The sequence below is a fragment of the Pieris rapae genome, chromosome 5 (genome assembly GCF_905147795.1).
Source record: "Pieris rapae chromosome 5, ilPieRapa1.1, whole genome shotgun sequence".
Classification (NCBI taxonomy): domain Eukaryota; kingdom Metazoa; phylum Arthropoda; class Insecta; order Lepidoptera; family Pieridae; genus Pieris; species Pieris rapae.
In genome coordinates this window covers 2,370,891-2,398,140 of record NC_059513.1, presented here as the reverse complement: position 1 = coordinate 2,398,140, position 27,250 = coordinate 2,370,891, and the positions used below count along the sequence as shown (strand labels likewise).

Below are 27,250 nucleotides of genomic sequence, written 5' to 3'. Positions count from 1 at the left end.
ATAAATAAAGTTTTAAAATCAAAGCGTGTTTTAATTTTAGCGTCAAACTTTTTAACCATTAAGCTGCGAAAAGGCGATCCCCGTTGACTGTGCGAGTAGAATAGACAGCGAGAAGGTTATGTTTCCGGCGGAGGTGATGATTGTCCGAAAAATACAATCTTATAGTTTTCCGGCCAGTGTGCGCTTTTAGTTTCTATATATATACTTAAGACAAATTTAATTAAAGCTTCACACTATGTAGGTCTAGTGAGGGTTGCCCTAAAAATCCCTTAATTCAAGAAACTCGTAGGGTAATAAGGAAAAAAAGTTGTACTTTATTTTAAGGAACTTTCTACGCTTTCGATCATTCCCCTGTAATACTTTTCATTATAGGACGATATGACGCAGATGGTTTTTTAAAATTGATCTGACTAATGAGGAGAACACCCAAGTTATACTGTCGGGCAAACTGAGATCTGAAACAAACAAAACACAGGTCGCGGACTTACAACGCGCTTAACAAATTTTGATCCTATGCTATAGTCGCAGCGTATTTTATTCTAAGAAGCACATGTCATGACTACGCATTTGTCATAGTTGAAGTAGTTTGTTTAATTCACTCCAATACAGTAGTTTATCCAAATCTAGTTGCATACAGAGTCGGTGTCTGTCTTTAAAAATATTAACGCCGTCGGCAAATGATAAGAATAGAAGTTTTAAAAACGCTCGAAAGACCGTTAATAAACCTTCATATTATAGAAATAGCAAAGGTCCTAGATTTGAACCGTGGCTAATACCAGAACTTGTGGGTTATTGCTGCTTAAAATTATAGGCCATATTAAAGATATTGTTAACTTTGCTTCTACATACTACTTTAGAAACTGGGGTTTCTTCAATTCAATTATTGTTCATAAATTTATTAGAAACAAATAATTAGAATTAGAAACAAAGTCCATTGTTGCACAGCCGGGATCAAACCTACGAACTCAGGGATGGGAGTCACACACTGATTGCACTAATGCTATAATATGGTATGTCATATTTAATACATTTAAGTACACCTGAAAAAGTTAGGACCTTAAAGGATTTATTTTTGAAATCGATTTGGAGTATTTAAAAAAAACAATATTTTATTTTATTAAATTCACTAAATAAAAACGAAGACATAACGACTTCATTGTGTGCTAATATATTTTTGTAAAAGGATTTCAAAATAAAAAAAAATATAGACAAATATTTTATTTCTTATAATCCGACGCAAACGTAAACTAAATATTTACATGTGAACACAACATATTCAAATGGAAATATATTTGTTTAATAAGATCAATTTATCATCTATGGTTTATTATTGTCTATGGCGGAGAACTCCATTTTTCATTGATCTAATATGGCAGAGTCAAAAATGCATAATTTCATCTTTAGCAATTATTTTGGTTCATAAAAGGAACATAATATGTAGTTAAGTGCTAGATACCAAATTCTCTATAGACCATATATTTATAAATGTCAGCAGTCAAAGATTTTGACAACTGACAATGACAAGAGCACAGATTATACGAATATATGGCATCATAATTTGAATCAATCCGATAAACTTTCTTTGAAAACGAATTTCAATATAAAAAAAGAATACATTAACTATTGAATTTAGTCACATTTTAAAGTTCAAATGTTTTTTATTGATTTCAATTTTGGAATTGGTTTTCAGAGAGATTTTTAATTCTTACTACTAGCTTAAACTAAATGCATATTAAGATACACTTTTAACAATTAAAACTAACAAATTTTAGTGCTAATTTAACAAGTGGTTAGCAAATTGCACCTTCAGAAATTCTATATTTACTTTTGCATTTAGTTTGATGTTATTTCAAAATTTTCTTCATTAAATTGTAAATCTAGAAGGGAAATAAATTTTTGCGAGTTTACTGAAGGTGCACGAGATTCATTAAATAACACTTGTTTACATTAAAGTACATGTTTTAGCACCTTATATAAGGCTGCGATGAGATTTACGTAGTATATTACAATTTACAAACTATACTATGTGCTATTTTTCAATCGTAAGATTCTTGAAGTTACATGTGAAACACTGTAGTCTGGGTTCGAATCAGGTCTTCGAATATTTTTTGTGTGTTGCATGATATAAAGTCTGCGTATACAATATTACGTATACGATTGAAAAAATACGCACCAACTATACAATTAAGTATTCCGAATTGGAATATCCGAGAATAACTGATCCCACAGGAATAATATTCAGGAATCCAGACATAAATATTTTGGAAGATTTTAATTATAAATGAAAATAAACTCCCCTTTTAATAGATATTCTGTAGGATCAGCTATTAAAATGTTATATTACAAAATGTTACACTATACAATGTGTATTTACATATGTAATGAATTTTAAATACTACTCGGCACTTTGATTTATTATCTAATGAATGGCCGTTTTAAACCCATCTCTTAATTAAAACCATTATACAAACTAAATCAGGTTTATCCTCCTGTAACTAGGAGATTCTTCTTTGTCAAACTGTGTTTACTGTGATGTAAATAGATTTGAGTTATTTTGGTTAAACTTTGCAGTTTACAAGTGTTTTTAATTTACACAAATGAGTTTAAAAATTAAATCATCTAAAAAAAATTACAGCGCCATCTATTTTATTTAAAGGGTAAAAGTTTAAGTCTCTGATTCATGTTGTTATTGTATTGAATTGAGATTTTTTATTTATTTTTCTCTAAACTCTTTAGTAAAAAAGGAAAAAAAGAATTTGTACTATGGTGTAACAGTTCAGGCACCCTTAGTGATTTTTTGGTGTTTTTGTACTCTTAGTTAATTTTTAATTAATAAAATAAAAACAACAAAAACATCTCAATAGTAAAGGCGATCCCGACTTCGTTTTAAACCCAGCTACAAAAATATTAAATATTCATGTTGAATTTGTATTTGTTATTAGTAATAAATAGTATTTGAAACCACATCATTTACGTTATGTGTATTACGTTACTGCATCGCATACAAAATTCGTCATCCCTATTTCATTTTCGGCGGTATAAATAAAGTTAAACGTACAACGTACACATTTTTTACGAACGGACCTATCGAGCGTCTACGTGCGGAATCAGAGTCCACATACCAAAAATTAAAGTATTTTTGACGTGACAGCGTCTTATAAATTGGTTTGCCGGGTGACACTTCAAGAAACTGCGTTACGCTCCGCTCACGTTATGCGCTCACAATGAGAGCGAGTGAGAGGCACGCGTCCCTTCCACTCGGGCATGGTTAGCCCGCCTAAGAGCGAGAGAGACAGACATAAAAAGTAAAAGGCACGCGTCCCTTCCACTCGTGCACAGTTAGCCCGCCTAAGAGCGAGAGAGACAGACATAAAAAGTAAAAGGCACGCGTCCCTTCCACTCGAGCACAGTTAGCCCGCCTAAGAGCGAGAGAGACAGACATAAAAAGTGAAAGGCACGCGTCCCTTCCACTCGAGCACAGTTAGCCCGCCTAAGAGCGAGAGAGACAGAGCGAGAGAAAGAGAGTGAGAGAGATAGGCATACACACCGGTTCATGTCTTGCGCTTCTATTTCGCTTAGGCGCCTGTTTTACCACTCAAAGTCGTTGTCACGTAAAACTTTCGCCCGTATACCGACTTTACAGGCAACCAATTTTTTTTATGTAAGGGTAACTAAGTTAAATTCGAAGTAAATTTGCATTAGGTAGACTTTATAGATAGATTATTTTTGAACGCTGTTTCTTAATCAAATATTTATTTTAAGTAGGTAATTTTGTAATAGTTAAAAGAAATTGTTATGATTTCAGATGAACAACATTAAAATAAATCTTCAGTAAAAAGGAGTTTCTTTATTCAATTTGCATAAGACAATTTGACAATATTCAAAACCAGATTAAGTATCTTGATAAGAGATAGGTTTTTTGACTTAAATATATGAGCTATGAAGGCGGCTTATTATTAGTTTAATTTGTATTCCCTTCTCAGTCACTTAAAACTAAAGTCTTTGACAGGCCCTTTATGGTCAAAAAACGTACATTTCACTTTCGTCGCACTTATAAAATTTACTTTTGATTCAGAAAAACAGATGGCACCACCGTCGTTTTCAAGATTAAAAAAAATTAAACGTCAAAATAATATTAGGGTAAGTCACTCGAATATCATGGGCTTGACAATTGACATTTCCTTAGTAAGACCCAGACTAACCTTTTAAGGATAACTGAACAGTAATGCCATCTAGTGAGCAAAACCAAAGTTTAACATGCTTTCAATTTAAAGACCATTTCTTTATTGAGAAAATTTACATAATAAAGCCAATTTTAATTCTTACACAGATACCTCATTATCTTCGTCCAAATGTATCGCGTTGTCATTCGCCGCTAATTTTAGTAGTGTCTTCTTTATTCTTAACGCCGGGAGTCGAACCGATGCATTCTGATGCCAGCATTCCCTCATTATGGCCGCCATACCGATCATTGTCTGAAATTAGTTAATTGAACAATAAAATTATTGATTATAGAAAACTGTTCTTTAGGATATTTTTAAATATGCAATAGTGGGCAAACATACAGAAGGCACATCTGATGCTAAATGATACACTCACATTGCCAGGGGGCTCGCAAGTGCGTTGCCGGCCTTTTCAGAATTGGTTAGCTATTTTTTATTTTTTACTTAGAAAATATCAAATTTTTATGTTTTTTAAATGGAATGAGTATATTACCAATGTATTCTTTTTTTATTATATTACAATAAGTTTCAAAACTTGTAGTTACAATAAAAAAAAATAACTCACCGGATGACTATCTACAGGAGGTTCAGGCCTCGCACCTTCCACACATACAATCTTCCTCATATCCTCGAAACTGGGATCGTGTCCCACCAGTTCGTAAAATGGCGGCCGATGCTCTGCAGCTGGACAAACCCGCCTCACCACCTCCCAAAGGACCAAGCCAAACGCGTATATATCGCATTTGCGGTAGCAATCGAAGCTTTGGAGGTTCATACTAAAATAAAAATTATACTTGAATGAAAATGTATGCAGGTTTTCAACCGGGGATTGAAGACCATTATATCCATTTTGACTTTAATATTGAACCACACCATTTGAATTTTGCTAAACTGGAGGGAGCGGATCGTTCACCCATAGCACAAATAAAATTAAATCGTTTATTTGCTTATGTAGTGGTACAATTAGATAGATACGCCATATGCAAATAATCATGCAAATATCATATTAATTTTTATGTCATATATTACAAACATTAACATGTCATATTAATAGGTAAGTTTTTAGGAATTGTTTCTATTAGAACTTTGAATTTGACATAACTTCATAACATCATTTCAACTCACTTTTATTTGCAATAATAATTATATTTATATCTGTTTACAAAATGAATTATAAGTATATCCTTCAACAAAAAATACAATTTTGATTATAACTAGTGTTTTTATTAATTTGTAGCAATGTATTGCCAAATATACCTACCTATATTAAATTATTATTATAAATTTTTTTTTCATTATCATTAATAAATCAGACATTAAGTCAAGCTACAATCAAACAATTAAAAACAGTTGAACATCTAATGTTTTGTGAAAAAACTTGAGCAGCGCCCCGTGTCCGTATTTGGAACTAATCTTATAATATTTAATTTGATTTTAATAAAACAATAGGTAGATACTATTCCAATTTTGAAAACAGAACTGTTTTTTTTAAATAGTTTTAATAGTAGATTTTTCTAACAAATATTCTACATATAGAACCTATAAACGCTAGATCTATAAACCCAGGTTTTAAAGTGAAGCGTTATACAATACTGGTCAATAAGATCTTAATAAGCAATATATTCTATTTCTATGATAACACAATATCTAGGCTATTTTTCCAACACTTACGTTAATTTTGTTTCTCGGTTCAATCTGTTTTCAATTATTAATTTTTATATAAATAAATAATTACTTTTTTAAAAAACCCTTCTGTGGTTTGGTGCCTGTACTATTATTGAAATAAATTAAACTCACGATTGATCCAGCATCTCAGGGCTCATATATCTCTTAGTGCCTTGGCGTGGATTGTGCATCAACCCTGCGGAGACATGATGCCTGGTGACTGCCAACCCTAGATCAGCGATACAACACTCCCCATTAACTTTAACTAAGATATTCTTCGATTTTATATCGCGGTGAGCAATCGCCGGTTTGCCCTGAAAAAAAAAAACTATGTTAATACTATTATTAACACACTGATACTGCAGGTTTTTACAGGTTACGGGCCAACTGGATAAATTTTATTACCCAAGAATTAAGCTAATTATTTATTAATTATCAAAAATAAATAAAAAAATCAGGCTAAAAACTATGCACTAAGTACAACTTCCATATGTCAAAATCATACTTTGACATACAGGAGAAAATTTAGAGCTTACTCAAAATTTTATTGATTTTATTGATATTATGAAATCATATACAAACCTGTGTGCCATGTATATCTGTATGTAGGTGCAGTAAGCCATTAACAATAGACAAACAGATGACCATCATCTGATGTCGGGTTAAAGTTGTCCGACTCAAGTGCTCATATAGTGAACCCAATGGATGGAAGTGAGTTATCAACCAGAGCTGGAAAAGAAATACTACTGTAAAACATTTTCATTTGAAAAGTAGTATTGGCAAAAGTATCCTTTTTAACCGAGGTGTCATCACATGTCAGGCTGATCACCTGGTATATAAAATTGTTGTTAATTAAGGAGTTTAATATTTAATATTAAAAAAATATTACCTGCGTGCAACTATTCCGGCTAGTCATATCACTTCCAACATAAGCCAATATATTGTCATGTCGAAGCAGGACAGTGCTATATATCTCAGTCTCTCTCCTCCAGCTGGCCTCATCCCGGGAGAAAAAGATCTTAACAGCCACACTATCTGCGTACCACGAGCCACGCCATACTTCGCCATAACGACCCTGGAATTATGAAACATAAAATAATTATTATTTACTCAATAAAAAATAGACATATCAGTTAGTTAGTAAAAAAACTAGGTTTAAATCACAGATTATGAATTTGATGAATATATATATTGACAATAAATAATACTTGATACTCAAGTTCGATTACCGGAGAAATAATAATTGTTTCAGTGTACATAGTTACACATCAAATTTCAGGACATTAATTACACTATTATTAAAACTTCTAGGTAATTAAAAGTCTTAAATACCACATACCTTTCCTATCCTTTCTATTAACGTTACTTGCTTGGCTAGGGTCCTCTGCACCATCAAGGGCAGACCGGAGCCTGACCCACTGCTCATGGAAGTCTCCAGGTATTCCCGTAGTGTGGAATCACCAGCTGCTACTGCTCTTACTGCATTGGTGGAACCCTCCATACCTTAATTAACATTTGGATTATAATTTAGTTTGATAGTTTATGTAAAGTATATAGTACTTTATGTTTGCAGTACTAATGGTTACCGAACATAAAAATAAGTGACCAAATGTAACTTCTGATTGAACCAAATGAGATAAAATATTTTTAATATATTTATAAGATGAAAAATCAAAGGTCCATATTCTAATTTGTGTCTCAAGTCATAGTCTTGTATTTAGTACTATCAAATATGTATGTCAACATACGGAAAAAATGGTTTGACGGCTCCAATTTACTTTCAATTGATCTTCTAGAATTTGCGCCAACATAAAAGGACAACCATAGATTCCACAAATTAGCCTCTGAACATAATATGCTAGCCTTTTAACTTTGAAACTTAACTGACTGAACTGACTGAACTAGTCTTGAAATATACATAAGCAAAGGCCACTGCTTTACATTACATATATTTTTTTTAGGAAATTCAACATTCCGATGAGTCTTAACCTACCATTTTAATGAAGTTTCAAGCAAAAATTGGTGGATTTTTTAAAATATATGCAATGGGATAAAGATAATACCTTCGTAAAATGCACTGGTAACCGGCATATTGTAGGTGTTGTTTGAAAAGTAATTAAAATCTTTTCCTAACTTCTGGGCTGCTTGAAGCACTCTCAATCTGAAATAAATTGCAAGCATTATATTTTAAAAATAATTCTTTTAAATCATTGTTAGTCAACAATTTTTTTATACATATATGTAGTATCGTTATGTATTTATCTTTTATCTTATAACTGTACTGAAAGCATATAGCAGTTACCTGTGTGTCCTCCTTAATACAAGTATAGCCATAATGGCTATAACACTGATAATGACCACAGAAGCCAACACGCTGACCCATAGTTTCCAAACATTTGTAGTTAGCGGTTCTATTGCGGTGTCAGCAGGTGACAGTTCAGGAAAGCTACCATTATTGCACATATCACCTTGGCAACAGGTAATGTTTAGCTGGCCAGCGTGACGTTTGCGAGGCCTGCAAATGTAACTTGGCATTCAAAAATATGCAATAAAATCTTTTAAAAAGCAGCAGAAACTTTTAGCGAAAACATAAAAACAACTTTTTATGACACTAGCCAACCTATAAAAGAGGTACGAGCTCATTAATAGAAGAAACATCCTTTAAAGTCTTCGAACAATCCTTACCAATGTCTAATTGCATCAGTTGATATAACAACAATGTAATTCATATTAATATTTGTTTTAGGAAAAGTTATTCAGTAAAGTTGCCTTCATAGTTTTAGCTTTTAGCTTATTCAGCTTTTCAACTCAAAACAAATACTTTTTACTAGGATAAATAAACCTCTATCAGAAACCTACAAATTCTTCATAAGATTGTATCTCTAAGCAAAAACAAAGTAAACATTGATTTTTTTAAAAACAGTCAAAATACAGACCCTTGCGAATGTTGATTAGTATGACAGGTGAATTGATAGTGATCTCGTCTTGTAGAACAGCCTCTACTATATCGAAGTTCACCATCAGATGCTCTGACAGTCGACTTGAAGCAATAAAGTGCAGACCCACATATTTGTTGTGTGGAATCATCACAGTCTGGTGATTCACATTGATGGCATTTATACCTATGGACATGTAAATATATTAGATATAAAATTATAAGCCTTAGCTGTAGCACCCCTGTACCGAACAAACCACAGATATTAATATTGTATATGTGAAAGTAAACTATGAGAACTTGGAGATATAATTTAAATGTGATATTTCTTAGTAGTCGTGTATAACATGATTAATTAATTTTATTAGAATATCTTACTACTAATAAAGCTTAAAAACATACCTCTTCTGAAACTTTCTTCTCCTAAGCAGCAAAGGCATAAAGAAACAAAAACATTCCTTTTACTTATTAAATAGATATAGAGAACTTAAATTGTCCTTATCAACAAATTCGAAGGTATTAGACAAAGATTTATGAAAAGTAGAAGCACTTGATTAAACCCTTGCATATACAGATTTTTTTTACCTTGGGTGGTGCACCATCTTTTTATCGAGTGTGTCATCAAGCAGGAGATTGTCTGCTTGGTTTTGTATGTTTGTAAGGCCATCATCCTCAAAATTGTCCAAACCTGTGAGGCCTGCTGCAAAGATGTCAATTTAAAAGTATTTGGCAATTGTTGCATACAAATATGATATGGATATATTTCATGTTTCTTTAGCATCAACACGTCCCATTTCAATATTTTTATCTACAGATCAGGCAATTTTCATTATAATGATATGAAAACATTCACAATTTTCTTTTAAATAAACCTACTTCATCTTTGCATTTTTAATGAATTCAAATAAATACTGATAACTGTAAAAGATGGATGTAGGTCTCAGTTAAAAGTTAAAGAAAAAATATTCTTAAAACGACGTAATGAAAAACAATAATAAAACATGCTGGAGGACGCGGATGTTCCCATTTCCCACGAATTTCGAGGTAATACAAGCACTACACTTCCTCGCGCATTTTAAGTACCTTCTAGCAAAAGAAATGACATATTTTACAAATAAAATTGCTCACCATAACCAGCACTTATAAATAAAAATGTGTATAAATATGCTACAATGACAACGTCCGCCATTCTTTACTCATCATAACAAAGCTCTGAAGTAATCAAATCAACCACTTATTATTATGATTTATTCAAAACTCCAAAACTGTAAAAAAAAACAAAATGAATACTTTTATTCAATTAAATATATTTTATATCTAAATAATTTAATGAACAAAACCAAAATTAGTGCCATTTATATTTTAAAAGGACGTGATTGTTGCATAACTTCCATACATTCGTTCAAAAAATATATAGAAATTGAAAGTCCTGCGAGATTATATTAGTATTCAAAGTAACAATTTCTTGTAGATGATAAAAATATATAAAGGTTGTTTATTTTATATTAATATCTATTCTTTTAATTATAAACATAAATATAAAGACTTTATAAAACCGTTAAAATAATTGAACAAATTTATTTTTTGCAAAAAGAACATTTTTATTCAATTATCTAACTTACATTGAAAGAAGGTCTAACAAGCTTTTGTAACACTCGCATTAAAATTATAATATTGATATATTATAATGTATTGCTTTTATTAAGATACTATTTCGACAATAGCGTTTTCGATTCGATTACCAAATCCCACTTCTCTGGAGTGCTCTAGCCTCTATTAGCTATGGTCTATAGTTCTATACACTATGACTGGATTCAAAAATGTCGGTTGCTTTTAGTTAAGTTGTTTTGAAGTTCAGTCCTATATTTTAAAGGTTTTGTTAGTAAATTATTAAAATAATTTACATCGTCTAGCTTTGTTCAGTAGTCGCCCATACCAGTTTTAATTACGAAATATACAGTGAACTTTAAGAAAAATGCCCAGAACCAAGCGACCCGTGAAAAAACAGGAGAAACATGTCGATTCCGATGATACTCTTAGGAGATTAAAAAAACTATGTAATATTATTATGCACATTTCCATTAGTTGATAAATAAGTGTTTTGATTTTGTTGCAGTGGTGTGATATAGCAATCATTGTGTGAATGAAAAACATATCTGCGATATACTGCCTTTCAAAGAATAGATTTAAATTTATTTAAAGTAATAGATAATTGTGTCCTAATGGAGTGATTACTAATAACTAATACCTACGTTTACAGCTAATGACTTAAAGACGAAAATAGATTCACAAGCTCAAATGCAAATTGGATGTGTTGAGATTGCTTTTAAGATATTGTTGGGCTCAATAAGTGCAGCAAACTTGCAAAAGACTTTGGGTCAATTGGTAAGTATTTTATTTTACACAGATAATATGTCATGTAAAATTTAGCGTTGGCTAATGGCTAATATGAGACTAGTTTGAAATCAATCAAGTTATAATCTTTTGATATGAATGAAACCTTTTTTTTTTTAGAAAAATGAACTCCTTCTCAAAGAGCCCACAAACACCAGACCATCAAGAGTGACTGCATCAAGCCGTGCTGCATCAAATGATGATGGTATGCTTATTTACTTAATATTAAAACATACTGCAATTTCACAAGCATTTTTGTTCACTTTATACTTTCATACAGCTTTTTTGGGTAAGGTGCGGAGTTGAGACTGAGTATTTCTCCCATATGTATATTATTTTTAATGTGAATCAAAACTCGGCACTAATTCTCAACATGAGAATGTTATCGTCAAACACAATATTGATGATAATGACTTACATAAGTTTAGATTAATAGAAAATGATTAGTTGTCTTAAGTAGTGTTGGTAGAATAAGATGTTTGTGTTTAATTATTCTTTAAATATACCTTATTAATCTTGCATTTATAGTACAGTCATTTCTAGTATGTAGATCTTTTGTTTGTCTACTAATCTAAAAAAAATCTACTAGATTAGTTTTTTCTATATTCTTTCATTCCAATTATTATACATATTTAACATTCTCATACTCTTTTCTCTATTAATAGTTCATATACATTATACATCATTCTGATTTAATGCCACAGCAATGTTGATACCTAAAGTACAGAGTAAAATAGTATAATATAATACTGATATTATGATTTTGTCAAATGGCAATAAAATACTGATAGTTGCTGCCCGTTCATTGTACTTTCATGGTCTAAATTTTTGAACTACAAATTTTATTATATGAACCTGTACCATTGTTAGGCCTTGGTCATACTCAGTGATTGCGGGACACAGCACTCCTGGACACAGAACTCAATATGTTTTTGATGTACGGAAGTCTCACTTCAGTCTAAATCTTGCCTGTGAATCTTACATAATCTAAAATTAAGGCTATATGCATATATATCATACTTAAATATTGTATTAATCAAAGACTCATTAAATATTTGCTCAATTTTTTTATAAATGTATCTCTACCCAGTTCAATTGTTTGAATATTAATTAATAAATTAAATTTGGGCAATAATGCCCGTAATAGTAATAAATAAGTAATGTCAATAAGAAATCTTTCAACACATTAGGTTGCTTTACTATCTCTCTGATCACGAGTGCTAATGGATCAAGGTATTAGGTCAAGTGGGAAAAGCGTGATACTAAAATCAACTGGTGCTGTATGTTGAAATTTAAATAATTTATTATTAGCTAATTAGGATGATACTCTATCATATTTTGCCATGCACTACTTAACATCATTCCATTAATTTCCACTAACGCTTTGGGTCAGGCTACCTCACCGAGAACTCATCCCAGGGATCCGGGGATCGTGGTGTTAAGAAAACATTCAGTAAGTTTATTTGATATTTCGCTAAGTCAGTAACTATGCTTTGTTTGTATTACGCGCTGGAATATTTAGGTTTAAGGTTGAGGGTTCTTCATATTAGTTTTGGTATTTATATTAAAGTTAAATATTAAATTTCATGTTGATACTTATCTAGTTAAAAAGAACAATTTGTTATTCAAATTTGAACTTTAAATTATTGAAACATTGTTTCATATAATTGTTAAATACCAACCCTAGCACGATAGATACATTATTACTATAAATGTTTTTGAATTTTATTATCGTTTTGCATTGATTAGATTATTGTATGTGTAGTGGTAGAAGATTGTGGTAAATACTAAACGATATAAAATTTAAGTAAGTTACGCTTTCGTTTCGATTTGTCAATTTGTGTCTACGCTTGGATGATGAGATAAATGATACTTTAGTTTATGCAGTACTGCTGATTTATTTATAAATAAATAAATCGTTTATTTGCCAAGAAAGCGGTACAATCAAATTAATTAGTTAACAAACGCACAATCACATCAAAATAGGCCTCGAAATGCCGTAATAATCACAGGTAAGATATTGTTGTTCAAAACTTGTGATCTAAAAATGTCTCCACGTTCTTTTGAATGTATAGTAGTTATATCTTATATCTTTAAACGAGCAATTCTTGTATATATATATATCTATACTAATATTATAAAGAGGAAAGGTTTGATTTTTTGTTTGTTTGTTTGTATGAATTGAATAGGCTCCGAAACTACTTGGCAGATTTGAAAAATTCTTTCACTGTTGGAAAGCAACATCATTCCTGAGTGACATAGGCTATATTTCATTTTCAAAAAAATAGGCATCCTTACTAAAATTACGATAACATTAACATTTGTTTATTATTTGATACAATTCTAACAGATGGCGCTGAGTTAAAGGTAGTAGTTTGGCAAGACGACGTTTGCCAGGTCAGCTAGTATATATATATAATTGGAATCTCGGCATCGGCTCCAACGATTTTGATGAAATTTAGTATACGGGGGGTTTCGGGGACGATAAATCGATCTAAATAGCTAGGAATAAATGATAGAAAATAACAAAAAGATGGTGTTTGAGTAGTCCGAATTTAAACTGAAAAATGTATCTTCCTGACGTCTATCGGCGAATAATATTACTATTTTTTTAAATTGCTTTAACGTATATAATGCTTATAATCTAAGCTAATATGCTTATAATCTATAGTGTTCATATTTCATCATTTTATTAGTATGTAATTCGTACTTATATATTATTTCCAAAAACACAATTTATAAAAAAATAAAAATACCGAGCAAAGCTCGGCCATCCAGTTACTTTATATTATGGTTAGATCTTTTGCTGCTGTAAATTGTACGTTCTGTAGCAATTATTATTTACAGTGCCGCCTTCAGCAACTCGTTCCATAAGGCGGTCTCGGTCAGCCGATGCCTCTGCCCGTTCAATTGCTAAGCCTTCCGCACGTGCCACTACGCAACGGCGACGTAGCAAGAGCGTGTATCGCACACCGGCCCTTAATAGGAATGCTGGGGTTAATTATCCTGTTATAACTCCTAAGGTATGTCCACAAATATGTTTATCATTATTTTTATTACTCACATTTCTAGGCAGACTGCATACAGACATACATCTCTTTATACACTGTTGGCATAGTGCCACTCTCATCCTGAAGGTCGTAGTGGTGTCCATGCGTCGCGTTGTCTTTCGCCCGAAAATATGGCGATGGCTGGCCATGCGTCATACTCGTGAACGGGGGCTACTTGTGGTGACTGGTCGTAGTTGAATTCGTGTATGCGGTGATATTAGTTGTTTCTACTACGTATTTGCGTGTTGTTTTCACGAGTATGTAATGATCATGAAACAAATACAGAACTCTCAGGCCCAGACTGGAAAAGGTTTATTTTAATAGAACAGGGGTAAACGGGCAGGAGCCTCACCTGATGTTAAGTGATACCGCCGCCCATGGACACTCTCGTGCGTTGCCGGCCTTTTAAGAATTGGTACGCTCTCTTCTTGACCCTAAGTCGAATTGGTTCGGAAATACTTCAGTGGGCAGCTGGTTCCACAAAGTGGTGGTGCGCGGCAAAAACTGCCTTGAAAAACGCCCAATTGTGGGACGGCGTACGTCGAGGTGATACGGGTGGAATTTCGTATTCTGCCTCGACGCCCGATGATGAAACGCCATTATTTTTTTTTTCATACACGCCGTTTTGTTATCGTATAATTTTAATTGGCGGCCGATGTATGTATATTTTTTATGACTTAACTTACTAACTCAAACCGTCACAATTTAAAATACACGCTGCCGAGTTAGTTAGTTTTCATTCATGGATCAATTAATACCCGATTTATAATATTTAGGGTCTGTTTCACAATGTATGGATAAAGTACCAAATAGCTATGCAACACAAATTATTCGGAAGATAAAATTTCCGAAGAAATTTCGCGCTACCGGGCAGTCGTGAAACGCAACAATAGTGTTTATCCTACCAATAAGTAATAAATAGCTTATTTGGAACTTATCCGAACATTATGAAACAAACCCTTATAATAACAGATTAACTAAGACTTTGGGTTGCGAGTTTCTAGCTTGTAGTGATAACTATCTACCAGACCGCGCTTGTATTGTGAAAGAATTTTTACCTTGTCATATTTCAAAGCCCGAATAATACTCGTGTTTAATGAAACCTTTATTTTAATTTTTCCAGGTGACTCCCCACACACCGTTAACAGTATTACGTCAGCCACGACAAGGAGAGATGGTACTGTCGATGTCTGGGTCACCTGTTATGGTACCCAGCTGTGTATATGCGTAAGTAACATGAAATTTAATGTTAAAAGAACTTTATTACTCATTACAAAAAACAATATTTTATTTACATGAGAAACTTAATATCGCCATTAGTCGTCTTTATTTTAGTCAACTGACATGCATCTTTACTGCCTTTTTGAATTTGTCAAACACATCAATATTGCGAATTTTAGATGGGTAATTGATTAAATAATTGCACACCCTCATGTCTAATAGACTTCAAATAATTTGTACGCGGCTTTTTCGGTGTAATGTACCGATATAAAAATATTTTATTGCTACTGGAAACTTCTTATAGAATTTTATGATGGCCATAATAATCTTACTCTAATCACCAATTTTATTGATGAAAAATAAGTCCATTGTGTGACGTCACTGAAAGTTTTACAGCTGTTTTTGTGTGGATCTCATAATACACAGAACTTGCATTATTTAATTAAGTTGTGTTTAAATTAAGGTTCATTATAGTAAGTTCCTGTTTTAATTAAAATTTGCTTAATAAGAACCAATGGTAACAGTTCTCGTAGCAAATAATAAATTATATTTCAGAATGCAACCTGATGAAAAAGCAAATTGCAACATTCTACTCCGAGATGGTACAATGCTTTCCCTACAACCGAAACAGCTCCGACAGTCACAGGCCTACATTCCGTTTTCTCTCATGGATGATAATGTCTTGCTTCAGCTCAAGACACTTAAAGATAACCTGGATAAGGTTGTTAAACTCGGAGAAAGGGCCAAGAAGTGAAATAGTGATAGTGTTAGTGTGATTATAGTGATAGTGACAAAGATATCCCAAAGTCAGTAAGCCTTTAGGAAATTTGATTATTGAATTAATTAAACTACTTATTTTATATTGATATGACAACATAAAGATATTGTCATACTTATGTGAAAGGAAACACAATGATAACATGGTTTTCAATTGAATTTATAGCTAATATTCGAAAGAAACAATTATAATATTTAAAGTATTGGCTCTATAATTTCTGCTATTTATTATTGACAGAACCTAAAATTTATTTTTTTAAATGTCAAATCATGTATTTCTTTTATTTAAACCCATGTCAATTAGATCCATAAATTCCAAACCATCTATACTTATTACTTCTATTTTTCTATGTTAATATTTAGTTTCTAATGATAAAAAAACCAGACTGAATGTTGCTTTTGTATTTTTCTAAAATATTGTATTTGCTGTAAATATTGCTATTGTATGAGTTATTAAATAAAATAAAATAAATAAAAATTGAAAATGTGTATAATTCCACTCTTTATTCAAACTTAAAAGCCAAAAATTGAAATTTTCAAAAAGCGTATATTAAGCCCTAAAAATAATACCAAAATGGGTTCATATCTAGTTGTACATATTTTTCGTTATCCGTTATCAAATATTAAAGAAAAGCTAATTATATCTAGAGCCTCACCATCTGTGAAACCGTTAGAATGCCACAATAATATTAAATGTCAGTGTTGCCAGTAATGGGATTTTTCTCTTTGTGATAGAAAATTGACATAATGATAATAGCGCAACCATTTACACAATAATATCAGTTTATGGTAACATTATCTACAATATTTGGAATTTGTATATACAGGCTAAATAGCAACACTGACGTCTTTCTGTTTACAGACAAATTGATGGTTTAATTTAATAGCGATTTCTGTCTATCGATATTATGCGTTGGTAGTACATATTAATATCCATATTTTCCGAGTGTCTGCTCTACTTCTTTCACATATTTCTCAGCAACTTTCTGTAGCCTCATCTCAGCCACCTGAAATTTCCATATTATAACTTTTGTTTTTTTTACTATAGCCTTATAAAAATATCACAAATACTCAGTCAGACGCGTCTTAATGCGTCTCGACTAGACTAGATATTTCTTAGAATTTCTAGTAAAAAAGTGTGAAATTTATTAATCTTTCAATATAGGTCATTGTGATTGGCTTACTATAATTATTATAAATATTGGTAAATGATTCTTATTTAATAAATTAATCTTTTGTCTATTCTTCTTTAAAATCGTTAAACAGTTTTTTAAAGTAGTATAATTAAATAAAGTTTGGAGTAACTCTTCTACTCTTACCTTTTGCTTGATGATCTTCCTCTCGTATTTATCTTGTTGCTCTTGTTCCATACGTAGCGCCACGCCTTCGTTGTGAACTTTCTCTCGCAGATCAGCTCTGCAAAAAAATCATAAATCTTAATTAAAAACTTATAAAATAGTTTTAGATTCATATATATATATATACACATTGTATAACAAATTAGTGTAGACAAAAAGTATATTATTAACATGTGAATAGAGTTTTTTACATACAATTTATTATATTTAATTCTTACCTAGCTCTTTCTTTGTCATTGATTTGCTTCATTATTTCTTGTCTGTGCTGTTCGATGCGAGCTTTGCGTTTATCCTCCAGCTAAACAAAATCGAATAATTTTTAGCTAAATATATACTTATGCTTATTTTTAGTTCAGTTCTCGAAGGACCAAAAATTAATATATTTGGCATTTTCTACCTCTTTTTCCTTCCTAATGAACTCTTCATTCTGTCTCGCGGCATTGTTGAAACTTTGTTCATCTTTTGCAATCTCACGTGCAATTAGTCTATGTATGTCGGTTATCTGAAAATAATATTAAGAAACATAATTAATATAATATACATAAAAAATTATTAGTAAAATCGAAATGGCGAATTTTTTCATGATCTAACTTATTTCTTCTAGATCTTATTTCTACTGAGAAAAACAGAAATATATAATTTCCGTCAAGTATCAGCCGGGTTTAAAACGCAGGACCTGAAAGTTTAATATTCACCTTTTTAATATCGTATTTATGTACTGACGACTAACCTGTTGAATTCGTCCCTCATGCAGCCTCCTCATCTCTCGGTTTCTCTTAATAGCCGCCTCTCTCTCCTTCCGGCGGCATTCTCTTTCCACGTCCTCTTGAATCTTCAAGTTTCTTATGCGTTCTAACTCTTCTTTCAACTCTTGTTCAGCCTTTACCAAATCAAAAAAATATATTTCAGCAAATTATACGGTATTTCATATATTATATTAAGATTGAAATAGTGTATATAATAAGGTATTTTATGGAAACATCTAAACTCCTATTTCGGAGTGTTTCGAAACTCAGATAAAAATGAAAAAAAAATTGTTTGATTTTTGTGTTTTTATTGAAATATTACGTACAACGAACAATGTAATTTAGAAAGTTTGTGAACTAAACTGGTGGCCAGATACTGTTCCAGAACACGATAATTTTAGGCCTTAGTGTAAGATATTATTTGTATTCTTTGTTAGTCAGATGTACATTAACAACTCCACCTCGAGTTTAATTTCGTAGGAACGACGGTGGTTCAGATCGAGCCATAGTACGCTTATATGAATATGTCTATACGTGAAACGCTAAAAGGGAACCGACGAATCCAACCAACGACCAACGACCCAATTCTCCTGAAAAATTAAAAGTTACTTGAAAGTACGGAAACCCGATCTTTTCTATTCCGCAATTTCCTGTAAAAAACTACCATCGAAAAGGCCTATACGATTTGTCAAATCAAATCAAATCAAAATTCGTTTATTCAGTATAGATGCGTCTTAGGGGATGCTTATGAATGTCAAAAACTTACAAAATTCGCAAAAGAGCAGAACTACGCCATCCGTTCGCAAAACTACCAGGAGGCCTTGTTCTGAGAAGAAAGGGCAGGAAACACTGTCAGTCACTATACCTTTTGAGCCTTAGCGATATGATCGATTCCTTTCTGTTTAGCAGCTTTAATGGCTTCTTGTTCAGCTCGGTTTTTCGCTTCGCGCTCTTGTTTCTGTTTGAGGAAATTCGCAATACGAAGATCCATTATTCTCTCTTCTTCATTTTGGACTTGTTTGTAGTATAAAAGTTCAGCATTGCCTGTGGAAAGAAACGACAAAATATATTAACATAATACCTATTATATTTGTTTTATGGTTGAAAATTCCACATATTAAATTATAATTTATTTACTGTTAATACAATACAACAGTATCTTGTTTATAACTTAACTTTTAGTGTTGCGTTAAAATCGTCCATCAATCATTTATTAAAATCATTATTGTTGTCGTATGACAACACTAAGGATTTTAATACATTTACACCTAATATTGAAAGAATAGTCTTTCAATATTAAGTGCTTTCGTAAATTCGTTTTACAATTCTTCCAAAGACAATAATTATATGGATTCGAAAACGCTCTTGAATGCGGGTATTTAAAATAAAGGTTTATCACATGTTTTTTTAATTTTAATAGTAAATTTAAGAAGTAACTTGTATTAAATTAGCTACATATATGTTGAATAGACAATCTTATTAAATTTACACTTATGATTAGTTCAGAATACACTTTATACCTTGGTCAAGTATCTCTTTCAATTTAGCCTGCCGACCGTGTTTTTCCTTCAATTTCTGCGCCTCTTCAATTTGCATCGCTATGTTCGCTTGATTGACTCTGATACTCTCCTCTTCTATACGTTCTGCCTCCATTATCTGTGATTAAAAACCTCACATTTTATTTATTCGTAGTTATATAAATATGTGTTATTTTAAACGGATTATAACATTTTAAAGTATTTTCATAAACTTGTTCACTTTATAGTCTAATTGAGATAATTTAACGCACTTCAATAGGGTATTATCTATTCTCAATGTGTTATTTTCTTGCAAGTATTCTATACAAATATTAAAAAATTGAGAGGGCTTATCGCGATGACCTGATGATGAAAAACCGCGAGAGAAAGTGAATTAATTAATTAAAAAAAACCGTCGTTATGTCATAGGTATTTTATCACTAAAAGAGGTCAGTATGCCTGAAGACAACAGTAAAACTGACCTTCGCAGTTTCATGAGCTTTGATTTGCTCCTTCAGTGCAGCGAGATTCTGTAAACGAAGGTGGTGTCGTCTATCCTCTTCAGATTCAGCGCGAGAGACAGCCGCTTGACGGTTCTCCTCCATTATTGAGTCCAATCTAAAAACTTTTAATTATTAAATAGCACTCCATATTAATTCTTTTATTAACCATTATGTGGGTATAAATAAACCCAGAGAAATAAGATACAAAAAATAGCGAAAATTTCAACAATATTTTCTTTTTTTGTTTGGATGCACGTACATGACCCCATGGCTAGGGCCTTGGTGTATGCAAAAATATATTTGGAAATTGATTTATATTAACTGGCCATTTAAGGCATATGAAGAAAAGTTGAATCAAGAAAAGATGTCTGGGTCACACAAACGTTAACCAAGTTTATTAATTGTCATATAAACCTTCGTTCTTCTCCTTCCAGCTCTTTCTTAATAAGATCCTTCTCACTAATCTGTGCATCTCGTATCGCATGACACTTGGACGCGAGTATGATTCGATTACATAAACGTGGACCTTGCATGTTGTCAGCACGAAACACTGAAATAATAATAACCTACTTCAGACATGTTAACATTCGCCTGCCAAATAGAGAGTCATAACGTCAGAGAGGAATAGAACAAAGCAAAATATCTCTTCCTGATTTGGTAATGGCTATATTAAACATTCAGAACTGCGTGGATGCATCATTGTCTTAAAAACTATTGAACCAAAAATGTAACTTGTACTTTGGATATACAGGTTTTGATATAACGTCGCTTATATTAATAAATGGAACCAATTTTTATTTGATAAAAATTCTGTGATGAACTCACATTCCGCTCTAGACAGGGTGTGAGCAGTCTGATCAGGTCCCTCCAATTCAGCAGCTTCAGCGCTGCCTGATGAGGCTTCAGCTCCAGGCTGAGGCTGTAACCGCTCTTTGAGCAGTCTTTTACGATCCTCAGACTCGTGGGCAGCTTTTTGAATCGCAGCCTCTTGCGCGTGCATAGCTTCTAGTTGTTCTTCTTGAGTTACAATCTATCAGAAAAGATCGTATTACAGAGGATAATACATATATACAAGACTAGTGATATCGATAGTGACGTAACAACTAGGTTAGAAAAATAAATACTAAATGTGGTAAATATTGTGTCTACCTGAAAGAAGCCTACGTATGTATGAAATGAAATGTATAAAGTACCTAAAACGTCTTATTTTAATTTTGGTCGAATTGTGGTGTCAGAATAATTATGGCAAAGAATACTAATAAAGAATTCGTACCTTAGCAAGCTTTTTCAGCTGTTCATAGTCATTCTTACTCATAACAGCTGGATAGAAGTTGGGTTCTGTCTTTGGCACCAATAAAGTCCGCCAACCGCCAATCTGCGGTACTAATGTGTACTCGTGTTTCGGCAGCTCGCATTTGTGTATGGGGCGGTCGGTTATCGGGAATTTCAGACGGCATTCTGATGGCCTGAACAAGACATTTTTGAATGCATAATTGCTTATGCATTTTTTATAGAAAAAAACCGTCCAGATGACACTTGCGAATCAGGATGAATAATGAGGAATTTTGGGTAGAGAGGGCTATTGAAATAATTTAATAGAAATAATTAATATCAATTTAAGAACAGCCATAGTTGGTAACTTATATATTAATTTGTTTAAGACATAATAAATACCTAAATAAAACAACAATGATATAAAATATTTATTAAACAAACCGTGTACACCTGCGAGGCACTGCATTGCAGCGTACCTACTATAAATAGGCGTTTATGGGTATCTACAAATATTTTTATACCGACCTGTGTAGTTGGTAACAGCCACGTTCAGACCCCTTCTTGATAGAATGATATTTGATTCCTTCGTGAGGGTTTTTTGTCGGTGGAATTTTTGGCATTTTGAAAATAACAAATTAAATAAACTTTATCACAAATCCTCTACTATAACAAATAACCGTTGCCGGGTAACGGAAGTATCTGTTATAGATAGCATCACGTTCCCATAGCTATAATTATAGTTGACTATTTCAATACGTTCGTCAATTATTTATAAGGTTCAACTAACACAGGCTGAGAAGGACTTCATGCCTTGGTTTTTAAAAAGTACAGTAGTTTTGCAGCTAGCGTTACATGACACTTGAATGATCGTAGGTTATTTCCACACAAATTTACTTTGTGAAAATATGGGAATTTTCAGTTTCAGACTATATAATTACTGGTAGTACTATTCCTACTGTAATTTGTGCAGAATGGCATCCAAAACCTTTCAGCCAGAGCTGTTTTGCTTGATCGTCGGTGGATAATACTTTGCGACATACAGAAAAGTGCTGAGTTATGTTTGAAATGGTAATGTTGTTAGCTATGCTTCTATCGGATGAATACATAAATAATGAATATAAAATGACTTATTATGTTGCATACAGTAGCGGCTCGCGCCTAGCGGAAATTATCTAAATGGTAGGTAGTTTTTTTTTAATTTATTTAATAACCGTGGATACAGAGTCCTTCAGTCGGCATCATAGAGATTACAATATTAAATATACAAGTTATAAAAAGTATGAAATAATGGTAGGTAGAGCCTTAAGTGGTTGCTAGTTTTTTCCTCAACCTAGTCTGTGGGCAAGACTTTGATTTAATTATACTATGGTTTTAATTTTTTAAATTCAACTACAAACTTCAAACATATTATCATGAATGATGAATGTTACAATATATTATATCAAAAAAGAGATTAGAAATAAGTAATACTTATTATGAAATCACAAGAAACGTGATTTTTAGTATATATATTGTTTCACCATTTATAATGTGCATAATTATGAGTGCGGCTGTTAGATAGTGAATTTTAATTGTTTAATAATGTATTTAAATGTTCTAGCTGATTTAGTAGGTTAGATTAAAGTTATTTAAATTATCGGCGGAAGCAAAATTAATTAAAAACCGAATATACCATGGAAGGAAGTGAGGCAGTGAAATATACTTTAACATCATATGCTGCCCCTTTATTCGTATGTATCTATATTAAGCCAATGTTATTTGTGTCTTTTCTGTCTATTCCAATTAACATTATTAAAAATTGAAATAAATATATATATTACAAAGATTATTAAAGTAAAACAACAATTAATGTTAACGTAGTAACGAATAAAAATTTATAAAACATTGCCGGACAGATGAACAGATTGAAGAATATTAAAAAATGAAATCCTAGACATCACTATTCTAATGATTAGAAGAATAATAGAAATCTAGAGCTGTGATTTATGATATATTTCTTTAAGGCAGGTGCAATAGCAGGAGTATCTGTTGATGTTGCATTATACCCTTTGGATACTTTAAAAACAAGATTACAAAGCCAGCAAGGCTTTTATAAAGCTGGTGGTTTCAAAGGTGTCTATAGAGGTAAACAAATGAAATTTAAAATACATAGTTCAGGGATATATGTTAGTAGACCAAAAGTTTTTAGGCCTGGAAGCCTTGTGTTTTCCAGAATGTATTAATATAAAATTTTAAAGCTTATAAAAAACCTACACCCCAAAAAACCACACATAACCAAAGCTTATCTTTCAGGTCTTTTGACAGTAGCATCTGCATCAGTACCAACATCAGCCTTGTTCTTTGTGTCTTATGAAGCAACTAAGTCTCTAATGACACCAATGGTTACACCACAGTACTTACCATTTGTACATATGTTTGCAGCAAGTGTTGGTGAAGTGGTAAGTTGATCTGAGGCCTACTAAGTATATGGTTGTTATAGTAATGCAAAACAATAAAAACTATAAATAATATTTTCTAATGTATTTCTTGTATGTATTGTGTATATATTGAGGTGGCAGTATCATATCTCAATTTGTTTTTTACATGTTAATTAAAGATGTAAACTTACAGTTGGCATGTGTACTTCGTGTACCAACAGAAATAGCCAAACAAAGGAAACAAACATATGTTGGAAAAGAAAAAGTGAGCAGTATTAGAATTCTTGTAAAGGTAATTATCATATGAAGTAATAAATAGAAATAAGTAACAACCAAAGTTTTCTTAAGCACTTTTATCTTTGGGCTTCAAAGTTATTTACTCAACAAATAATATACACACCTAAGTGTTTAAAGACTGGCAAAAGAAGCTGCAGTGATTAGCATTATAAATAACAGGGCAACATACCAAAGTTTTTTTTCTGTTTCATTATTTACTTTATGTTCATCTTCCAACTTACATATTCACAGAACAATAACCAAAATTGTTCAATAAGTTATCACTTATATTTCTAGCTATGTTAAATCATATCTACATAGTTTTTATGTACTATATTAGTAATAGTTATTAAGCATGCTGTTTGCATGTTGAAAGTGTGGTGTTGAAATCCCTATTGATTCTGCAGTACCTACATTTTGGCCATACAAGTTTTTCACATTATGATTATTATATTATACATAGTTATGTATAGATACATAATTTGCACTAACATATACCAGGTAGGTATATATAATAATAAATATAGAAAAAAATCAAAGTTAAAATTACAGTGTAATTGAATACTATATAATTAGGTTAAATTGTAATCTTAATTTTTATTTATTTTTAATTAATTTAATTATTGTAATTGTAATCAAAGTTTTTCTAATTACAACTGAACTGTAACTGAATTGTAATTAATTAGGTTTCATTTTAATTATTTATTTTGTCATTCTTTTGTTGAAACTAGTTACGCCCATCACTGCTGTTGGCATACCTTTTTTAATATTTTTTTTTAAATACAAATACATGTACTGCTTTACCTAAAATACAACACAAATATATCACAAAAGGAAAACTCATGTTGTTAGTTATTTGAATGTAAAATTTTAAAATTGGTTCATGTTTGGGTAAATTTACATTTTGAATATTTAAAAGCGGTTAGAAACAGTATATTTACATTTCTAATTAAGTTAGAAGCACCTTTGACTTTGCCAATTAACTCAAATGCTTTAATTATAATGTATCTGTAACCGATTTTAAAAAGGAAAATATACGAGTTTCTTGTATGTATTTAGTAATAGGAAATCATTAAAGGAAAATTAAAGTGTTATAATAAATAATACAAATATTATGGCACTTAATAGATATTTAATCGTTGCGAAATACTACTGACAGGAGTCACATGGAGTCAGGAACTTTTCAGAGATTGTATGGCACCCTATAAAAATTAAAAAAAAATCTATTACATATACAGTGTTCTGTGTCTGTTTTTTTAAACTGTAAATTTAAAACTACTGATTTAAATGTTGTTATGACAATTGCTATGACAATGCTAACTTGGGACAGGCTATAATTTTCTTTTTTTATTTAGGCATTCCAAACGGATGGTTTTCGTAATGGTCTATATCGTGGCTTCTTTTCCACTGTACTGAGGGACTTGCCCTTTAGTTTCATAGAGCTGCCGCTTTGGGAGTTTCTTAAGTCTGTGGTGAAGGAAAGGAATGATGGACAGATTAGCAGTTTTCAGGTAAATTTATACCGACATATACTATACTTTTTATTTCTGATAAAATATCTGTTCGCGATAATAAATAGCTTTCGCCTTCCTTGCATATAAGAGAGAACAGATGATAGATAAATCATAGAGAACGAAAAGGTCAAATATCAAATTATTTTAATCACATTTTTTTTTATAACAATTTCTTTTGTTACACCTAAAACACTTAAAATCATGTGGCTGATAAATAATAAATCATTTAATTTTACGCCCATTTTCATGATTCGCCCTATTCGTGCTATAAGCCGTAATTGCTATAGTTTTTCTGTGTCGATATTAATTATTTCCTGTAAAAATATGCAGGCTTTAATCAACGTTAATAGATACTGAATATAGAAACCAGGCGTGATCGTAGTGTTTACCTTTATAATAATTTTCAGAGTGCCCTATGCGGTTCCTTAGCCGGGGGTTTTGCCGCGGCCGCGACAACACCACTGGACCTAGCTAAAACCCGCATAATGTTAGCTGAAAATTACGCTGAAACCCGCAAATTAAGAATAAAGCCGGTTTTATCAGAGATTTACTCTGTGAACGGGTTTAGAGGACTCTTTGCGGGTGTAACACCGCGTTTCACCGGTTTCATGGTTGGCGGTTTTGTGTTTTTTGGCGCGTATGATGATGCGAAATCTTTTTTTACGCGCCATTTTGATAGATAGCATTGGATTTTCATTGTGTAAATTCTATAGGAGGTGGATAATATATTGATAGCACAAAATCCGTTTAATTCGTCGCTTTCTGCCATGTTTTTTTTAATTAAGCAGCGGTGTTGGCCAAGTGTTTTCAGCGTGCGCGTCATCCCTGTGTCGTTCAGGGATGACAGCTGTGCGCCAATAAAATTTGTCTATATCCGCATTTAACGTCTTTCGGGAAACTTCTAGTTTAGACTTAAAAAGTCGACGTCAGTTAGTCGTGTATCGGGCACAGAACTGCCGAGTAGGAAAAACATGATCACGAAATAGTTACTAGTTACAGAATCTGCCGACTTCGAAGATTGTAACTGATTTTTTTTTTAATTAAAATTATATTTTTTTATTAGGAAGTTTATAATACAATATAATAATAATACAAGAAATATTTGCTAGTATAACTAGTGCTCATTGTCATCCAACCAGTGAAAGAAATATAGTTTTACAGGGTAGAGTCGGCGCTAAGTATGACTCAAGTAATAAATAAATGAATATTTTAAATACCAAATATTGTTATGAATATGTGATGATTGTAACTGTAGTTCCTAGTTTTCATTGTTTTACTGTAGTTGAAAGTTACTTATATAAATAAAGTTGTTTTGTTGTTTTAATACTGTTTTTATTCATTCACACCTGACAAGTATTTACACCATTTGAGTCTTGTAT

At 32.0% G+C, this 27,250-nt stretch overlaps 4 protein-coding genes across 7 annotated transcripts; 2 read left to right on the top strand and 2 right to left on the bottom strand.

Annotated features, from left to right (window-relative positions):
* Positions 1–1,295: 1,295 nt before the first annotated feature.
* On the bottom strand, positions 1,296–10,073 carry LOC110996357 (activin receptor type-1). Of its 3 annotated transcripts, none has more exons than XM_045628328.1 (12): positions 9,952–10,073; positions 9,409–9,523; positions 9,226–9,246; positions 8,825–9,010; positions 8,191–8,403; positions 7,952–8,049; positions 7,228–7,391; positions 6,778–6,963; positions 6,471–6,617; positions 6,021–6,202; positions 4,789–4,999; positions 1,296–4,475 (listed from the first exon to the last, which is right to left on the bottom strand). In XM_045628328.1, exons 1-12 carry the CDS (start codon positions 10,010–10,012, stop codon positions 4,323–4,325), a joined length of 1,737 nt encoding a protein of 578 aa, XP_045484284.1. In that variant the 5' UTR covers positions 10,013–10,073; the 3' UTR covers positions 1,296–4,322. The 3 variants fall into 3 exon arrangements, with proteins under 3 accessions (XP_045484284.1, XP_045484285.1, XP_022119680.2); XM_045628329.1 differs by having other exon boundaries at positions 9,409–9,520; positions 9,952–10,041; XM_022263988.2 differs by lacking the exon at positions 9,226–9,246 and having other exon boundaries at positions 9,952–10,072.
* Positions 10,074–10,636: 563 nt separating this feature from the next.
* LOC110996358 lies at positions 10,637–16,708 on the top strand. 2 transcript variants are annotated; one of them, XM_022263991.2, is made up of 7 exons: positions 10,637–10,880; positions 11,084–11,208; positions 11,338–11,422; positions 12,611–12,670; positions 14,065–14,240; positions 15,391–15,494; positions 16,044–16,707. In XM_022263991.2, exons 1-7 carry the CDS (start codon positions 10,799–10,801, stop codon positions 16,240–16,242), a joined length of 831 nt encoding a protein of 276 aa, XP_022119683.1. In that variant the 5' UTR covers positions 10,637–10,798; the 3' UTR covers positions 16,243–16,707. The 2 variants fall into 2 exon arrangements, with proteins under 2 accessions (XP_022119683.1, XP_022119684.1); XM_022263992.2 differs by lacking the exon at positions 12,611–12,670 and having other exon boundaries at positions 16,044–16,708.
* A 389-nt stretch (positions 16,709–17,097) lies between these two features.
* On the bottom strand, positions 17,098–22,303 carry LOC110996373 (cilia- and flagella-associated protein 45). Its single transcript, XM_022264007.2, has 12 exons — positions 22,190–22,303; positions 21,663–21,855; positions 21,215–21,419; positions 20,804–20,939; positions 20,369–20,504; positions 19,890–20,025; positions 19,235–19,413; positions 18,354–18,503; positions 18,021–18,125; positions 17,842–17,921; positions 17,585–17,681; positions 17,098–17,272 (listed from the first exon to the last, which is right to left on the bottom strand). Exons 1-12 carry the CDS (start codon positions 22,282–22,284, stop codon positions 17,192–17,194), a joined length of 1,593 nt encoding a protein of 530 aa, XP_022119699.2. The 5' UTR covers positions 22,285–22,303; the 3' UTR covers positions 17,098–17,191.
* Positions 22,304–23,099: 796 nt separating this feature from the next.
* LOC110996387 (S-adenosylmethionine mitochondrial carrier protein) lies at positions 23,100–27,195 on the top strand. Its single transcript, XM_022264027.2, has 6 exons — positions 23,100–23,394; positions 23,668–23,788; positions 23,957–24,102; positions 24,275–24,373; positions 25,713–25,868; positions 26,279–27,195. The coding sequence occupies exons 1-6, from the start codon at positions 23,338–23,340 to the stop codon at positions 26,552–26,554; spliced, it is 855 nt and encodes a 284-aa protein (XP_022119719.2). The 5' UTR covers positions 23,100–23,337; the 3' UTR covers positions 26,555–27,195.
* Positions 27,196–27,250: the final 55 nt, after the last annotated feature.

Excerpts from the sequence above, each read along its gene's own strand:
- LOC110996357 (XM_045628328.1), bottom strand. The coding sequence starts at position 10,012 with ATGGCGGACGTTGTCATTGTAGCATATTTATACACATTTTTATTTATA. Across the intron at positions 9,524-9,951 it reads ATTTATAAGTGCTGGTTATG|CAGGCCTCACAGGTTTGGAC; the intron begins GTGAGCAATTTT and ends ACATCTTTGCAG. Across the intron at positions 9,247-9,408 it reads AAGATGGTGCACCACCCAAG|GAGAAGAAAGTTTCAGAAGA; the intron begins GTAAAAAAAATC and ends TTTGCTGCTTAG.
- LOC110996358 (XM_022263991.2), top strand. The coding sequence starts at position 10,799 with ATGCCCAGAACCAAGCGACCCGTGAAAAAACAGGAGAAACATGTCGAT. Across the intron at positions 10,881-11,083 it reads TAGGAGATTAAAAAAACTAT|CTAATGACTTAAAGACGAAA; the intron begins GTAATATTATTA and ends CTACGTTTACAG. Across the intron at positions 12,671-14,064 it reads TGGTGTTAAGAAAACATTCA|TGCCGCCTTCAGCAACTCGT; the intron begins GTAAGTTTATTT and ends TATTATTTACAG.
- LOC110996373 (XM_022264007.2), bottom strand. The coding sequence starts at position 22,284 with ATGCCAAAAATTCCACCGACAAAAAACCCTCACGAAGGAATCAAATAT. Across the intron at positions 20,505-20,803 it reads CTGGAAGGAGAAGAACGAAG|ATTGGACTCAATAATGGAGG; the intron begins GTTTATATGACA and ends AAAAGTTTTTAG. Across the intron at positions 17,682-17,841 it reads AATGACAAAGAAAGAGCTAG|AGCTGATCTGCGAGAGAAAG; the intron begins GTAAGAATTAAA and ends ATTTTTTTGCAG.
- LOC110996387 (XM_022264027.2), top strand. The coding sequence starts at position 23,338 with ATGGAAGGAAGTGAGGCAGTGAAATATACTTTAACATCATATGCTGCC. Across the intron at positions 23,395-23,667 it reads CATATGCTGCCCCTTTATTC|GCAGGTGCAATAGCAGGAGT; the intron begins GTATGTATCTAT and ends TATTTCTTTAAG. Across the intron at positions 23,789-23,956 it reads TTTCAAAGGTGTCTATAGAG|GTCTTTTGACAGTAGCATCT; the intron begins GTAAACAAATGA and ends CTTATCTTTCAG.